This window comes from Lepidochelys kempii, chromosome 4, assembly GCF_965140265.1.
Source record: "Lepidochelys kempii isolate rLepKem1 chromosome 4, rLepKem1.hap2, whole genome shotgun sequence".
In the NCBI taxonomy this organism is placed as follows: domain Eukaryota; kingdom Metazoa; phylum Chordata; order Testudines; family Cheloniidae; genus Lepidochelys; species Lepidochelys kempii.
The window spans coordinates 117,945,967-117,964,386 of record NC_133259.1 but is presented as its reverse complement, the minus strand read 5'-3'; the positions used below and the strand labels follow the sequence as shown (position 1 = coordinate 117,964,386).

Sequence of the window (18,420 nt, the reverse complement as noted above, 5' to 3'; positions counted from 1 at the left end):
AAATGTCAAAGTTTTTTTTTTCAATATTTCCAAGCTGGTTTTTTATTATTATTATTCTTAAGTCTTCAAAATGTTTCTTATTTTCTTTCTTATTTTTATCTTCTATTTTTCTTCTCAATATTTTGGCTTTTCATCCCCATTGTGGACATTAAAAAAATGTCAAAATACTGGACAGAAATTCCACTTTCTGACGTGCTCTGCTTTGCAACAAGGAGATCTGGAAAAGCCTATCTGCAGCGGAGTAGGCAAAACAAAAAATCTCTGGCTGGATCTTCCAGGGATGGGTCACACTCTCCTTGCCACTGGCTGACTAGTCTGGTTCTGCCTCCTGACCTCTGAACGGAATTGTAGAGGACAGAGCATATGTGGACTTTACTTGGCAGAAGAGTTAATACCACAAACCGAGGGTGAAAAAAAACAAAGAGAACAAGGATAGGTGGGTATAAGGGAGGAGTAGGTAATAAATATAGAACTAAAAGTGACCTTATTAAAACCAGTTTTGTTAACACTAGATGTTAAGATAGTTTTGTAAAGTTGAGAAAGAGAAGGGCCAATTTCTCTTCTGGTGTAAACAGACACACTTCCATTGATTTCAATAGAGTTTCACCTATTCATCAGCAGTGAATTTAGCTCAATGTTAAGAGAGAGCAAGCTTGATACTTTAGGGTCTGCCAAAGTAAACTTAGTTTAAGGCGTAGTGGTGTAATGTCTAACAAGCATGTGATGACCATACACAGTAGAGAGGACTTGAATGATATAATTAAGACTATATGGTATAAGATGTGGAGGTGTACTGTAAACCCAGTCTGTCCTTACCTTTTAGGTACTCCCAGAGTATGAGTGTTTCATATGCAAAGAGTGAAGATGAATTCAGGTTAAGTTGAACAAATGGAACTTTATTAAACCCTTTGCACTGCTCTGTCCACATGGCTGAGTTGCTTCCAGCCTGCGTTCCCTGTTACACTAGACTGGTGTCCTGTCAACAGCAGTCCCTCAGTAAACACTGAACATGGGCCCTCTGACTCTGGTACCACTGATCATCATACATCTTCCCTATTTTCCAAACATTTTAATATAAACACTAAAAAAAATAATTGACACCCAGAGTCCCACAGAGTCCCTTCACCCAGATGTTGCTAGAACATAGCTGAGTTGGAGTCCGGTCTTTACCACAGACTCAGCAGATTACACTGTCTTTGAAATAGTTTGGACTCGTCAGCAGGCAACCACAGTAGGAGTGACCCAGGGAGTGACCTATTTCTGTCTCTCTGTCACCTGTTTTTGAGTCTAGGAAACTATTCTCTGAGGAGCTTCTTCCCGCTCTGCGTGGGTGATTCTCCATCTCTACATTCTGTGATGATCTCTGTAGGCTCTCTCTAAGTGTTTTGTCTGCTGGCTTGTAAGTGCCTTCTGTTCTTTTGGATCAATTGTCATATGACCTGGATGAGACTGCACCTCTCTCAGCTCCTTTAGTCCATTCCTTCTGGTGTATGTGTATGTGCATATATATAGTATTTTATATGGTGTGCGTGTATGTGTGTATATACACACACACACCATGCAATATATATAAATATACACAGACTATATACTGTACTTCAGAGAGAGAGTGTAACTACTTAGTTTAAATACTGTTACAGTCACCTGTGTTGAATGTGAAGAACAAGCTCTCAAACAAATAAGATTGTGTAGTAATAGTAACCATTATTTATCTAATTTAACCAAAATTTCCGCATTTATAACCTGATTCTGTCTCATTAATTTAGGAAAGTTCCCTATTCAGGAAAATACCTCAGTACAGTACATACTCAACTTTAAGCATGTGCTTAAATCCCACTGAATTCCTGGATTTGTAATGTCTTCCCTACCTTATCGGGGCCCAAGATAGAAGAAATACTCCTAGTTTGTTTGTTTGCTTTTGTAACACTCACTCAGAATTAGCTTTAATTTCTGATATAATGTTCAGTTTGTCATAATCTATCTGCACTAAATATACTTAAAACAGGATAAGAAAACCATCATTAAACAAGTGTGTAGAACAAGGAAGTTCTGATTTCTTTTATAATTGTTATTAATTTGTGTTTCATAATAGCCAAGGATTAAAAAAACACAAGATGATAGAACTACGAGCACATTATAAGTTTTTTCTCTAATTAAAGATAGTGAACCATACCTCGTCCTGACTTATATACCCTGTGCAACCCCAATGAAGAAAATGGGAAATAAACCAGAGCAGAATTTGGCCCAGAATGTTGCTTCTAAATTTGACTGTATAGGACAAGGTAGCTAAGACAGACTCAAAAGAACCTTCATAATGATGGTTATGTAGGAAGAAGGATCTATCTTACCTTGGAAATTCCCAGCTGATGTGAGTTTTGAATGGAATTTGGCCATTTGTGGCACAAACATACTGCTGTGAGCCTCAATGATCAGCCCTACTGTGTGACGGAGTTGTGGGGGGGAAAGGAGCTGGTATTCTTTCTCCCACGCAGGTGAAAAGAGGTCCACCAGAGCTGACACAGGTAGCTGTGACACAGGTAGCTTCCAAGAAGGAAGCAGATCGTGACACAGACTCACAGCTTGCTACCGGTCCCACTTCTGGAGCAGTGCCTCTACACGCTAACCTGCACTTGGGATGGATTGCCAGGTTCCAATCTGACCATGATATTTTTATATATATATGTATTTAGTATATTATCCCTCACTTTATAATCTCCATATTTTACAAAGAGAAACCTCCAATGAAGTGGGTTTTAGCCCACGAAAGCTTATGCTCAAATTAATTTGTTCGTCTCTAAGGTGCCACAAGTCCTCTTGTTCTTTCTCCAAATAAGAAGCTCAGCAGAGTGACTGCTGGGTTGGCCAGGGCCTAGCGCCTCACCTGTAGAGCACCAGGTTTCAGAGCCCAGGCTCCAGCCCAAGCCTGAACATCTACACTGCCATTTTTAGCCCTGGAGCACAAACGCCCCACGCCTGAGTCAACTGACTTTTTGCTGCATAGACATACCCCAATTGCCTAAAGAACTTGGGGAGGGGGAACACAGCAAGTGCAGGCACTAGTTAGGAAGGCAGCTGAAATTAGTTAAGTCCATTAGAGTGTAGGCCAACAGCTGGCTAACTCCATAATCTTGAAAGCCAGAGATGACTGCACAAGGATAAAGATACACTGCAATGCAATTCACGCTGTTCAGAAATACCAAAGGAACTATGATGATAAGATCTTTTGGGGAGACACCATGTCTTCCTGTGTGGATAGACAGTGTCTAGCACTTTGTGGGTATGATTGGAATACAAAATAATAATAAATAATGCTAAAATTAGAATTGGATGAAACCCTCTGTATTTTTTATATTAAAGCCCACATGTGGAAGCTGAGATTTTTTTTAGTTTTTTTTTTTCCCAACAGAATTCAGGCAATTAGTTAAATATAAAATTTGATCACTTCCACAACTGACCACAATTTTTCTTCTCTTTCATTTCCATTCTGGAACAAGTCACACATTTTCACAGATTGGCTTCGGGTAACTTTCATAGAACAGTGGCCATTTTAGTTCAACAAACAGTTTTTTTTCCTCCCTGGGAAAACAACCCACCATATTTGTGGAAAGACAGCAAATGTTTTGCCAATTGGACAAAAACATGATTTTTCACTTGCTTCCCAAGCAATGAACATTTTTCTATACAGATGTAGATAATGCCAGATTCAGCCTTTAACTTTATAGATTTTTCCCTTGAGATTGATACATCTGGCTTCTAGAGATCACTTTTATCTGTAAAATGAAGTGCAGTTTGAGTAGACATTAAAATTCTCTCTAAACCAACGTCACTAGATCACAGTACTGAAAACTCTTACATTCGATTCAATTGGGGCTCCTTGCCTGAATAAGTATGAGTCTGAATTTGCAAGACTGGACCCAGGTGAACAGGAGACTAGAATTGCCCCTGCAAAAGATGTCAAATTTGTTTTATTATCCTTCCTCCTGCCTCAGGAAACACTTAGGAGGAATAGTATCAGATACTTTTTCCTTTCATGTGTTCATTGGAGACTAACAACAATGTATGCCTCTTACCAAAAAATATGGTCTTTTGACACTCGTTCCTGCAGAAGAGTCCATTTTTTCCCCAAGTCAACTGACACATAGAGCTTCAAAGAAAAAAGAAAAATATTAGCTGGTAGAGCACTGCTAACAGTTTAAATTTTAAAAGACAGTGGTTAACCAAGGGACTTTGAAATAAGCTATTAAAAGGACAGATTTCACGTAAATCAAAGTCAGTTCAAGGAATTTTCTAGAATGCTTTCCAAAGCAATAACATTTGAATCTTTTTGATCAAGTGAAACAAAGACAAACTTCCTTAACATTAATATATACACACAAAAATTTATATACACACACACACAATATATATATTTATATATATATAAAATTATTTATATTTATATATATATAAATAAGAGTGAAACACTCTGTCAATGACATCTTATTTCCCATGAAAACAATGTACAATTTCATTTTGGAGCAGACTGTTGCTTACCCTGCTGTGATTGTTCAAGAGGAAGGAGTACAAGGGAATTTTTCCTCCCTTGGTTCTTCCAACACAGGGGCCAGCCAATTACAAATGCTCAAGGCCCCAATTCTGCAAAGCTTAAAATTAGGGCTGTCGATTAATCGCAGTTAACTCCCATGATTAACTCAAAAAAATTAATCACACTGTTAAACAATAGAATACCAATTGAAATGTATTACATATTTTTGGACGTTTTTCTACATTTTCAAATATATCGATTTCAAATACAACACAGAATACAAAGTTTACAGTGCTCACTTTATATTATTTTTTATTAGAAATATTTGCACTGTAAAAATGATAAACAAAAGAAATAGTATTTTTCAATTCACCTATACGAGTACTGTAGTGCAATCTCTTAATCATGAAAATGCAACTTACAAATGTAGGGGTTTTTTGTTACATAACTGCACTCACAAACAAAACAATGTAAAACTTTAGGACCTACAAGTCCATTCAGCCCTATTTCTTGTTCAGCCAATCGCTGAGAGAAACAAGTTTGTTTACATTTACGGGAGATAATACTGCCCACTTCTTAATTACAATGTCACCTGAACTTTTGCATGGCACTGTTGTAGCCAGCGTCGCAAGGTATTTACACGCCAGATGCATTAAAGATTTATATGTCCCTTGGTGCTTCAACCAGTTTTACATTATTTTATTTTTGAATGCAGGGGTTTTTTTGTACATAAATTCTACATTTGTGAGTTCAACTTTCATGTTAAGAGATTGCACTACAGTACTTGTATTAGGTGAATTGAAAAATATTATTTCTTTTGTTTTTTACAGTGCAAATATTTGTAATAAAAAATATAAAGTAAGCACTGTACACTTTGTATTCAGCATTGTAACTGAAATCAATATATTTGAAAATGTAGAAAACATTCAAAAATATTTAAATAAATGGTATTCTATTATTGTTTAACAGCGCGATTAATCGGATCGATTTTTTTAATTGCTTGACAGCTTTACTTAAAATGCTTGCTTAACAGGGATCCTAATAAGCACAGAGACTGCTCCCTGATTGCACCCCAAGGAGCAACAGCTACCTCAAAAGAGGTAAGGTGGAGATGGCAGGGGATGGGCCAGGACCTTCCTCCCTTCCTCTGCACTGGTCACAGTTGGTAACACTGGGTTTGGTTTCTTTCCCACCACAGTTAATTTCAGAAATTAATGTGCTAATAACAACAAGAACACTGAGACAAGGAATGTCAGTAGCACAGATATAATTCTCTTTCCATGACATGCGCAATACATAACACTATTCATTCAAAGACTACCTTATTTCAATCAGAACCTTCAGAATGCATTCTCCTCATAGATTCGTAGATACAAAGGTCAGAAGGGACCATTATGAACATCCAGTCTGACCTCCTGCACAATGCAGGCCACAGAATTTCACTCACCCACTCCTGTGAAAAACATATCACCTATGCCTGAGCTATTGAAGTCCTCAAATCGTGGTTTAAAGACTTCAAGGAGCAGAGAATCCTCCAGCAAGTGACCCATGCCCCATGCTACAGAGGAAGGCAAAAAAGCTCCAGGGCCTCTTCCAATCTGCTCTGGAGGAAAATTCCTTCCCGACCCAAATATGGCGATCAGCTAAACCCTGAGCATATGGGCAAGATTCACAAGCCAGATACTACAGAAAATTCTTTCCTGGATAACTCAGATCCCACCCCATCTAACATTCCATCACAGGTCATTAGGCCTATTTACCATGAATATTTAATTACCAAAATCATGTTATCCCATCATACCACCTCCTCCATAAACTTATCGAGTTTAATCTTAAAGCCAGATAGATCTTTTGCCCCCACTGCTTCCCTTGGAAGGCTATTCCAAAACTTCAGTCCTCTGATGGTTAGAAACCTTCATCTAATTTCAAGACTAAACTTCCTGGTGGCCAGTTTATATCCATTTGTTCTTGTGTCCACATTGGTACTGAGCTTAAATAATTCCTCTCCCTCTCCAGTATTTATCCCTCTGATATATTTATAGAGAGCAATCATATCTCCCCTCAACCTTCTTTTAGTTAGGCTAAACAAGCCAAGCTCCTGGAGTCTCCTTTCATAAGACAAGTTTTCCATTCCGCGGATTATCTTAGTAGCCCTTCTCTGTAGCTGTTCCAGTTTGAATTCATCCCTCTTAAACATGGGAGACCAGAACTGCACACAGTATTCCAGGTGAGGTCTCACCAGTGCCTTGTATAACGGTACTAAAACCTCCTTATCCCTACTGGATCCTCTCCTGATGCATCCCAAGACTTTTTTCACAGCCATATCACACTGGCGGCTCATAGTCATCCTATGATCAAGCAATACTCCAAGGTCTTTCTCCTCCTCTGTTACTTCTAATTGATGCGTCCCCAGCTTATAACTAAAATTCTTGTTATTAATCCCTAAATGCATAACCTTACACTTCTCACTATTAAATTTCATCCTATTACTATTACTCCAGTTTACAAGGTCATCCAGATCCTCCTGTATGATATCCCTGTCCTTTTCTAAATTGGCAATACCTCCCAGCTTTGTATCATCCGCAAACTTTATTAGCACACTCCCACTTTTTGTGCCGAAGTCAGCAATAAAAAGATTTAATAAGATTGGTCCCAAAACTGATCCTTGAGGAACTCCACTGCTAATCTCCCTCCAGCCTGACAGTTCACCTTTCAGTAGGACCCGCTGTAGTCTCCTCTTTAACCAATTCCTTATCCACCTTTCCATTTTCATATTGATCCCCATCTTTTCCAATTTAACTAATAATTCCCCATGTGGCAGGGTATCAGATGCCTTACTGAAAACTAGGTAAATTAGATTCACTGCATTTCCTTTGTCTAAAAAATCTGTTACTTTCTCAAAGAAGGAGATCAGGTTGGTTTGGCAGGATCTACCTTTTGTAAAACTATGTTGTATTTTGTCCCATTTACCATTGACTTCAATGTCCTTAACTACTTTCTCCTTCAAAATTTTTTCCAAGACCTTGCATACTACAGATGTCAAACTAACAGACCCAGATCACTTTTTTTCCCTTTCTTAAAAATAGGAACTATGTTAGCAATTCTCCAATCATACGGTACAACCCCTGAGTTTACAGATTCATTAAAAATTCTTACTAATGGGCTTGCAATTTTGGGTGCCAATTCCTTTAATATTTTTGGATGAAGATTATCTGGGCCCCCCGATTTAGTCCCATTAAGCTGTTTGAGTTTCACTTCTACCTCAGATATGGTAATATCTACTTCCATACCCTCATTCCCATTTGTCATGCTACCGTTATCCCTAAGATCCTCTTTAGCCTTATTAAAGTCTGAGGCAAAGTATTTGTTTAGATATTGGGCCATGCCTAGATTATCCTTGACCTCTACTCCATCCTCAGTGTTTAGCGGTCCCACTTCTTCTTTCTTTGTTTTCTTCTTATTTATATGGCTATAGAACCTTTTACTATTGGTTTTAATTCCCTTTGCAAGGTCCAACTCTACTTGACTTTTAGCCTGTCTCACTTTATCCCTGCATGTTCTGACCTTTGTAGATATAAAGTAACCCCAGCACAGCTTTAAGAAGTCAGATATACACAGACATTGAAGTCCCTTGTATTTGTTATTTCATTTAATTTACACATCACTGGGTTCCTTCCCCCCCGCCATATTTCAGATGAAAATCATAGGGAAAACTTCTCCCTTTCAATGTAAGGCCTCATTTATCTGTTAAGGCACAGTCTGTGCTGCAGAGCCTCACAGGGAATACTAAGAAAGACACTTGTTTGTAACAGGAGAGGCACAAGTGAAAGTGATGAGTCCATTATGTACATATTGTGCTTTTATTATGGATATTACATACTGTGTAATTTACTATGACAAAGTTCCCGCTCTACCTTGGTGGGTCTTGCGCTTATTGGTGGATTTCCTCGCCTTGGAGCTTCACAACAGCCCTCAGCTTGGCCATTTTTCTGAACCCACAGTCCAGGTCAACTCCTCTTGTGTCCAACGAGGATTTGGGGGGAAGCTGGGCCCGCCCTCTACTCTGGGTTCCAGCCCAGGGCCCTGTGGAATGCAGCTGTCTAGAGTGCCTCCTGGAACAGCTGTGTGACAGCTACAACTCCCTGGGCTACTTCCCCATTGCCTCCTCCCAACACCTTTTTTATCCTCACCATAGGACCTTCCTCCTGGTGTCTGATAATGCTTGTACACCTCAGTCCTCCAACAGTCTGCGTTCTCACTCTTAGCTCCTAGCAACTCTTGCTCCCAGCTCCTCACACGCACACCACAAACTGAAGTGAGCTCCTTTTTAAAACCCAGGTGCGCTGATTAGCCTTCCTTAATTGATTCTAGCAGCTTCTTGATTGGCTGCAGGTGTTCTGATCAGCCTGTCTTAATTGTCTCCAGAAGGTTCCTGATTGTTCTGGAACCTTCCCTGTTACCTTACCCAGGGAAAAGGGACCTACTTAGCCTGGGGCTAATATATCTGCCTTCTATTACTCTCCTATAGCCATCTGGCCCGACCCTGTTACACTACATATTTAAGAATGTACAGTTACGCACCTTTTCTTGATTAATTTTTGTAATTAGAAATAATATGAATGGCCAAAGAACAACACTATCCAACTATCATGCATTATAATGCATAGTAGCAGGGCTTTGCCCCATGGAAATGTGAAGTAAAGTGACCAGAATAGGAGACAATGTATTGTGGATATTCACTGTACAGGGTGTTGCTGTTTACGGTATAAATTATAGGCGGTATTAGGCTGCATATATGACATAGGAAATGCATGTAATGAGAAAAGGGACATACCATTCTGTCTATGAATTTGGTGAAAGCATCTCTGGAATAGCACCAGCCTTTATCAGTCAGAAAGACACAATGAAGAGAGTTCAGGGGAGAACAACAATTGGTAAGGATGTGAATTGGAATGACTTGCTAAGGATTAGAAAAATGGAGAAGATATATAATTTGGCATAGATGTATCCTATACAAATATGTAGAGGTTGGCCAAAAAACAACTAAATGAACACAAAGTTGAAGAGTTTAAAACACCAAGAATGGAAGGAATAATTTATCATAATAAAAAGAGGCATATCTAGGAGTAATGAGCTAGACCCCATTTCAGCAAGGTATTTAAGAATGTGTTTAACTTAAATTCAGTAAGACTACTCAACATGCTTAAATTTATGCATGTGCTAAAATATCATGCTGAAGCAGGCCCTAAATGAGAGAAAACTCTGGCTCATCGTGTATTTTATTTTTGATTACCCATGACAAAAATCAAATTTGAAATTAGATTTGTGGTATTAGTTGTATTAATGGAAAAGGCAAAACTTTCAGTTTCAGCAAAGACTTCTGAATTAGTTTTTATTCTGTTAATTACCAGCCTTGCACTAAATTAGTATAGTCACTTTTTATAAGGCCACAGAATACAGAAGTTCAGGTTTTCTCCCCACCCTCACACAGTTTTCAAAGAAACAATTAAAATCTCCTGTGATCCCTGTCAAGTCTTAAAAGTGAAATCAAGCATTTATATTGTCTCAGTGAACAACTGATTGATGTTCATTATTATTTTGATAGCCAAAAAAAGAAAGTAAGCCAGTAAGTGGATTAACCCAACCGCACTGACTAGATCTGTATTCATTTACAGAGTGTCAGTTAGAGATTGGAGCTTTATTTAAATAAAATACAGGGTACTCAATAGAAGAACAATCCAGGTTTTGCTATATAAAGTAGGTACTAAATCAAGCCAGATCATGAGAATATTGAGATGCTCCAGGAGACAGAAGCTTACAGATTGCTAGTTGTCAAAGAGCCCAATCCTGCATTTCTTGTGCACTCAAAAATGCTACTGCAAGTAATGGGTTGATTAGAAAGCTTCTTCTCAGTTTATCCAAATTATCTGAACTTCTTGGGTCTGCAAATTTAGGCTGTAAAAATGAGAGAGCTTGTTCTCATGAGTTTTCTGATACATCTTTCTTTCACTTAGGAAATATAATTATAAAACTCTAGGATCCAGACTATGATCCAGACTCTCAAGGAGTATGTTACCTCTGGGGCCATGGATTTCAACACAGTGATTCTCTTTTTATGCCACTTCTGAACTTTGCCCTCCACCTCTTCCTTCTCTCTACCCCTCGTCTCTACCTCTGAATTTCTCTCTTCTACTCTTTTTAGGACAAATCCTGCAGTCCTTACTCAAGATTTACACAGGCAAATCTCCCCTTCCAGCCAATGATAGCTTTTCTCACATACATCTTGAGTAAAGACTGCACGATTTGGTCTTTTATGTCCCTATGATTCACTGCTTTAATTGTAAGACTGATAGAAAGGAAAGATCTATTAGATCACCTAATCCTTCTCGTGGCCAATACAGGATTGTTACTTATTGCACATTTTCTAGTGTTTTGTTCAGTCTAATTTTAATCGGCACTTCCACCACTTCCCTTAGTAGATTATTCCACCAGAAACGCAACTGAAAACAGAGGTTTCCACAATGAAGGCTTTTGTGCTGTATTTTCCCCATGTAAATATTTTTGCTGTTGTCAAATTTTCAGAACATTTTTGTATGTTAGTTAGGACCTAAAACTGACTTAACAAAACAAAGAAATCCACCATGATATTTGTAAGGCAGAAACAGTCAAAGCTGTCATTAGTTCTTCTAGATGTAGCCTTGTTTTCAAATAGTGGAACAGCATGAACCACTGGTGATCAGCTGAGCATAGCTTTAGATTCAATTCCTGAAAGGTAGCTCAATGAAACTTCAGTAATATCTATGCAATACTTTACTGTAGAATGAACAACTTGCTCTCTACTCCCTTCATCACATCAGCAAGATAAACTCTCCATACATGGTGACAAAGCTTAAAGGGCCTGATTCTGATCTCACTCAGTGTTGCACATATCAGGAGTAATAATAGAGTTATCTCAATACAAACCAAGAGTAAGACAGACCAGAATCAGGGCCACAATCTCTATGATTTTACAGCTTTAGCTCTGGTGCTATGAAAAAATATTGCATATACATTTTTACTGGATTATGTGCTCAACTGCAGGTGTTTACATTAACACATCCAGAAAAATGCCATAAATCTTTATACTTTAAGGAGCAGTAATCCAGAACACTACTGAAAGTCTACAAATAATTTGATATGACTTCTAAATCTGTACGTGGTCTGAATACTTCAAAGAAAGCATTCTTCTACTTTTCTACAGATGTACTGTTTCTACGGAATCTTATTCTGCTTTACACCTAAACAAAGGTTTATTTCATTTTATTTTATTTTACAACCAAGAATGGCTTTGGAGCCAATATTTCAGCTCAGTTAACTTTCTACTATACTATAGAATTTCTTATGGCCAATTTCTAGGGGAAAATAAGTTTCTAGGATTGTACTTAACTATAATTACGTTACAGGATAGATTATATTGCCAATATCAGTATCAACAAGAAATGACAGAGAATGAAAATACTCTAAAAGGACACTGGCATTTTGAGACTGATATAATTTACTGAAATAAAGAAAGGAGCATTTCAGGAACTGGGTATTCCTTCACCTTAGGCAACTCATGTTATATAAACCTAATCAGCAAGTCATGACAATTTGATTAGGTTAATACGAAACATTGTGTGATGGTCAAGAACACCCAAGCTTTACCTTGCCTTCCTTGGTGTAAGCAATCACCTTATCCTCATCTTTTGGGTGAAAAATCAGGGTTTCCACAAAGAAGGTAATGGGCTGCTTTTGAAAAGTGGCTCCTTCATCCATGCTCATGAAAAGGCTCTGGTCCCGGTCATTATGTGAAGAACTCACAAGAATTATCTAAAAACGAAAAAGGGTAATACATTTAAGAACACTGTTTCTATATAAAGAATTTTTCAATGCCAATATTAGAAGGCAACGCAGCATTATTTCTGTTGCATAAATGTAGGAGATGGTAGGAATTAGGCACCACACTGTGGCTGAGATTTTCAAAGCCATCTAGGGGATTTGAACACCCAGTTTCCATTAATTTCCTGAGCAGGTGCCAGGCTCCATAAACTTTCAAATCAGTCCAAGCTGATTATACTAAGCACCTTGCAGGTTTGTATCCAAAGTATCTACCTGATATCTAGGTTTGCCAACTTTCTTATCACACAAAACCAAACACCACTTTCCCAACCCCTACCCTGTGTCTCCTGCCCTGCCCCTTCTTTGAGGCCCCGCCCTCGCTCACTCCATCCCCCCTCCCTCCATTGCTCGCTCTCCCCCACTATCACTAACTTTCACTGAGCTGGGGCAGGGGGTTGGGGTGTGGGAGGGGGTGAGGGCTCTGGGGTAGGGCTGGGATGAGAGGTTTGGGATGCATGAGGGGGCTCTGGGCTGAGGCTGAGGGGTTCGGGATGCAGGAGCGGGTTCCAGGTTGGGGTGCGGGCTCCGGCTTGGGGTGCAGGCTCTGGGGTGGAGCTGGGGATGAGGGGTTTGGGGTGCAGCAGGGGGCTCAGGGCTGGGGCAAGGGGTTAGGGTGCAAGGTGCAGGCTCTGGCCAATGGGCACTTACCTCAGGCAGCTCCCGGAAGTCAGTGGCATGTCTGGCTCCTAGGCAGAGGGGCCAGGGGGCTCTGCACACTGTCTGCAACCACAGGCGCCGCCCTTGCAGCTCCCACTGGCCATGGTTCCCAGCCAATGGGAGTTGCGGAGCTGGTGCTCGGGGGAGGGGCAGCGTGCGGAGAGCCTGTGGCCACCCCTGCGCCTAGGAATCAGACATGCCAGCCACTTCTGGGAGCCGCAGGAAGCCGGCCTTAGCCCCACTGTGCTGCTGACTGGACTTTTAGCGGCCTGATCAGCAGTGCTGACCAGGGTCCCTTTTTGACCGGGTGTTCCTGTCAGAATGGGTGCCTGGCAACCCTACACATATCTCAAAGCTATTGAGTTTAATCCCGTTATTTCTATTGCGGTCCTTGTCCCAGGGTTGATAAAGCCACTTGCAGGAGCTCCAACTACTGAGGAAGGAGTAATTCTAGTAATATCTTGTTTAATGTGACCATTTAAATAGCTAATCCTTTTGTGTAGTGAAGCTATTTTTATAAACAAATGGCTTGCTTAATCACTGCTGTAACTAAATTGAAGTTAATAGGGACACACCAGGGATGAAACTGGTCTGTAACATCCTCATATGGCTGAACAGTGCTCTCTCTGTTTGGATCAGATAGCAATCTCACTTTGATGCTTTGCAAAAATAAATGCCAGTCAATTATCTGCATTTCCTTTTTATCTCAGGATATTACTTTGACTCAAACCTAATAAAAGTTGCAGCTGCTGGCTGTCTGATTGCATGGACTTCATATAGGGCTTTCAGTAACAAAGAAATATTTTCGTTGCAGAATCTAATAAGAATCAAACTCCTTTCAGTTTCTTCACCCTCAAAGCCTGCCAGAATCTTACAGCATGGCTTTTGAAAATGGCATTGTGAGGTTCCATTTGTAGCATGTCTCCAGATCAAATGTACTCCGCTTGTAAATAAAAAGATTATTTTACTAACCGCTAGCCCAGCAAATGCAACGTGGAATTTCAAAGTCCAGCTGTGTTCTTTCTGGCTCACACATCAACAACAACACAAATTTTGCAATTAAAACAATTAAAATATTCAGTTGATCATGCACAAGTCAGCAGAGAATCCTGATCTCTCTCCCATAGTTATGGTGGCTCTGCATTGCAAACAAGAGTGAATGGTAGTCAGCAGTGGAAGCAGAAATGACAACACACACACTCAGGGAGCATCTATTGAGAACGTAAGAATGGCCATACTGGGTCAGATCAAAGGTCCACCTAGCCCAGTATCCTCTCTTCTGATAGTGGCCAATGCCAGGTGCTTCCGAGGGAATGAACAGAACAGACAATCATCAGTGATCCATTCCCTGTCATCTATTCCCAGCTTCTGGCAAACAGAGGCTAGGGACACCAGCCCTGCCCATCCTGGCTAATAGCCATTGATGGACTTATCGTCCTTGAGCTTATCTAGTTCTTTTTTGAACCCTGTTATAGTCTTGACCTTCACAACATCCTCTGGCAAAGAGTTCCACAGGTTGACTGTGCCTCGCGTAAAGCACAATAGTACTTTACTTAGGCCTACTCCACACTAATGCTGTAAGTCGATGTAAGTTATGCTAGTTAAGTTATGTACATTACATAACTTAAGTTGAAGTAACTTACATTGCCTTAAAGCTCTTCCATCGACGTAGCTTCTGCCTCTCGTTGAGGTGGATTAATTAAGTCGACAGCAGAACGCTCTCCCATCGACTTATTGTGTCTTCACCAGACCCATTAAATCGATGAAGCTGTGTTGATTGCAGCGGCAGCAATTTAGCACATACTAGGCGTCGGTCACTTTTTGGAGTAGAACTGCAGTTTAAAAAATTAGACTCCCTGGTAAACTTGCACAGATACAACAGCTGGCCTGAGCTTTTATTGCCTCTGTTCCTCAGCAAGAAATTTGTAAATAGGTTATTCACAGGCCCAGATTCAATAGGATATGTAAGTACATGCTTAACTTTAAGCATATGAGCATTCCCATTTACTTGTACACAGACAGTCAATGGGATTTTTCGTGTGCTTAAAGTAACGCATGAAGTGCTTTGCTGAATAGAGATGGTCTTATAGGCTCAAGTACTTTGCTGAATTGGGGCCATCCTGCATACACCCCTAGGATCACACACTAATTCTTTTTCTCAGTTTTAACAAAACATTTCAAGCATATGAGGCCACATCCTGCTTGCCTTGTTCATATAACTAATCCATTGAAGTAAGCAGGATGTAGCCTATAACCAGCATAAGATTCTGTATTGTTTAACGTTATGATTTACATGGGAGTGTGAAATATGCAATTTTTATGTGAATCTATAAGGGGAGGTTATAGAAATGTTATCTTTACAAATTTTACCTTTCATTCTCATCACACCTTAATGTCTTTTTTTTTCTCTTTAGGTGTCTATAAACTCTGAGTAAAGCATTTTGTGATCCCCTGTAAGGACACAATATTCAAATAAAATGTATTTAATTGTATAAATTGAAGCAGCACTGGCCAATGTGCAGCTCATGAGCCAAATATGGTCCCAAAAGAGTTCTATACCATAAAATTGCATTTCCTTAATAAAGATGGAGCACTGCATATCAGGACCAGTATTCTATATGGGCCACACCTTGGTATTAAAGCTGAATGCAGCTATAATGTGCTTCTTTGTATGTTTCACCAACTTTCTCACAGGTTACTAATGTAATTCTCAGGGGCGGCCCTAGACTAGCTGCCAGCAACTGGAACCCTAGGCAAACCATGCAATCGGTGCCCCCCACCCCCAAACCCCAAGGGTAGATCTAGGCTGAGGTTTTTGGTAAACTGGGAAACATTTTGTCCCTTTTCTCCTTTTAATGTTTTTTAAGCTTTTTTTTTTTTTTTTTTTTTAAACAGAGGCTTAATTATTCGGTTTGTCCATCCGTCTGTCCAACCAATGTTTCTGAGATCAGATAAAATAGAGACACGAAATTTTCAGAATAGATTTGTACACGACAGCTAGGTGGTATTTCAGTCCAATTTCAAATGAAAATGCATTAGAAGTGTTTCGTCCTTCATATGAAAACTGCTGTTTCTTTTGCCAAATGCGAACTGGCTCTGGTTCAAATTCTGTCGGAAAGTCTATTTCTTCAGCAAGTTCGAGAGAATCTACCAGTGTTCTTTCGAACCCTTCATCACTTCTGAATTCCTCCAGAATATTTTTAGTTTGCTGCAGTTTTTGAATAGCAGAATGTATGTTCAAATTCTTTTCCTGAAGCTGCTTACTAATGAGGTTAATCTCGAAAAGGATATTATACCACAAAATGAGTGAAGTCACAAATTTGAACTTGGAAAGGCCATTTGCAAGAGCTTCTGCATCTGAATGTGCTGCATTGCCAGATGATCCAGGAAAGGTAGTATCATCAGAAATTTCAATTAGGACATCATAAATGTTTCCAAGTTCATAGCAAAGAGGCTTCAAAGCATCAGTGTCACTCTCCCATCTTCTCTAAGTGGTTTCACTGTTAGAGAATTCACATGGCGAGTCAGAATCTCCCAACGGCATGTTGAGCCTGAGAAAAAAAAACACATAAACACATTGCACCAGGTCAAAGAAACTGCTTGCCTCCAAACAGCATCTAGCAGCATCATTGACAACCAAATTCAGAGAATGCACACTGCAAGGAACGAAAAAGGCCCTAGGATTGTTTTCCATCATTCATTGTCTTTACCCTTCATATTACTCCCATCATCATAGCCTTATCCACGTAAGTTTTCAACAGATAATGACATTGTTTTAAGCTCTTGTAGAATATTTCAGTCATAAATGCTCCAGCCATATCCTTCAGTGTATGAGACCCAAAAAATGTTCCTTTATGAGCACTTCAGCATTATCTTCATCTGCAGACTTTTCCATATCCACAAAACGAATGATCATTGTCATTTGTTCAACATGACTCACATCTGGTGTACAGTCCAGTATTATTGAAAAGTATTTTGCAGAATGCGCAGCTTCTACAATTTTATTTTTAATGGCATTTCCTAGGATTTGAATCAGTTCAGTCTGCATATTTTTTTCTAAGTAAATGAACCTATGTTTCATGATTGGTTATTCTACGCAGATGCTCCTTCATGACTGGATCAAACAAAGCTAGGCATTCAACAAATTTTAAAGAGTTTCCATTACTTGGCATGTATAATTTTTCATTTCTACCGCGGCTGCGGAATGCTAGATTTTGCCCACCAAGAACTCTCACTAACACAATCAGATGCTCTAATATTTGTTGCCAATATTCTTCTTTTTCCTTGATCACATGTAAATTTTCTTCATCGATTGTTTTTCCTTTTTTCAATCGTAATTCAAGTTCTTTCCAATTTTGAAAACATTCCAAATGTTCTGTACTTCTTTCTTGTGAAGAGAGAATTGAAGATATGTTTTTCTAGTCCTTTGAACCATTTTCAGTAAGTGATGTACCAATTGCTTGATTTCTAAACAACTTGCAGCAAAAGCAAAACACAGAGTCCTTTGACACTGAGTATTGTAACCAGTTTCAATGAATTTCTTCCCCATTAACAAGTTTACTCTTGTAATGCTGAGCAGAGAATTTTCTTTTATTTCCAACCTTAGGGAAGGGAAATTCATGAACTTGTTCGGGTCCATGTTCCATGAGAATTTACCGGACACGGTCATCACATCTGGGCCATGGAGCTGGGTCCCCATACTGTAACTTGTTTGTAACTTCCTCATCCTTTCTTCCTTCTACTTCATTTATGTCAATTTCTGCATGTGTCTCTGAAGGTGAATACATTTTCTCCACTTCCTATCAGTCTGATGCTGTGAGCTACCTTCATCTAGAAGTAAGTTTCCATCATCTTGAGTTCCAAACTGCTTTTTTGTGGATATGAGCTGTCCTCATCTCGAAGCAATATATCTTCATCTTGATGTTCCAAACTGCTTCCATGCGGATGTGAGCTAACCTCCTTCTCCAAGTAAAATTCCTTCATCTAGATGCTGTGAACTGCTTCCATCTTTATTTGGATGAAAGAGAAGATATTTTAGGAAGGATCCCTGCTGTTTTGCTTGGTCCTTTTCCCTCTCAGCCTTCCATTTATGATACTCAGCTCCTGAGGGTTATCTTTTTCCTCTTTCTGCCATGAGGCATTTGAATATTGTTTTGTACTGTGCTCCCAACTGCAAGCATTATAGCATTAAGGATGGCTGACACACCAGATGGCTGGCAATTTAAACCACACTGCAGCCATCCCAACATATCTTTTCACTGCTTAAAGGTTCAATGATTAGTAACATACACTCACTTACCTATTAAAGCAGTTAGTTACAG

The 18,420-nt window shown here is 39.5% G+C and overlaps 1 protein-coding gene across 4 annotated transcripts in view; it reads right to left on the bottom strand.

Annotated features, from left to right (window-relative positions):
• Window positions 1-18,420, bottom strand: part of SORCS2 (sortilin related VPS10 domain containing receptor 2) — an 843,820-nt gene that overhangs the window by 139,866 nt on the left and 685,534 nt on the right. For all 4 annotated transcript variants that reach the window (XM_073342594.1, XM_073342595.1, XM_073342596.1 and 1 more), the window contains exons 4-5: window positions 12,209-12,373; window positions 4,071-4,144 (exon numbers count right to left, since the gene is read on the bottom strand). In XM_073342594.1, coding sequence (XP_073198695.1) covers window positions 4,071-4,144; window positions 12,209-12,373 — 239 coding nt within the window. The remainder of the gene's footprint in view (window positions 1-4,070; window positions 4,145-12,208; window positions 12,374-18,420) is intronic.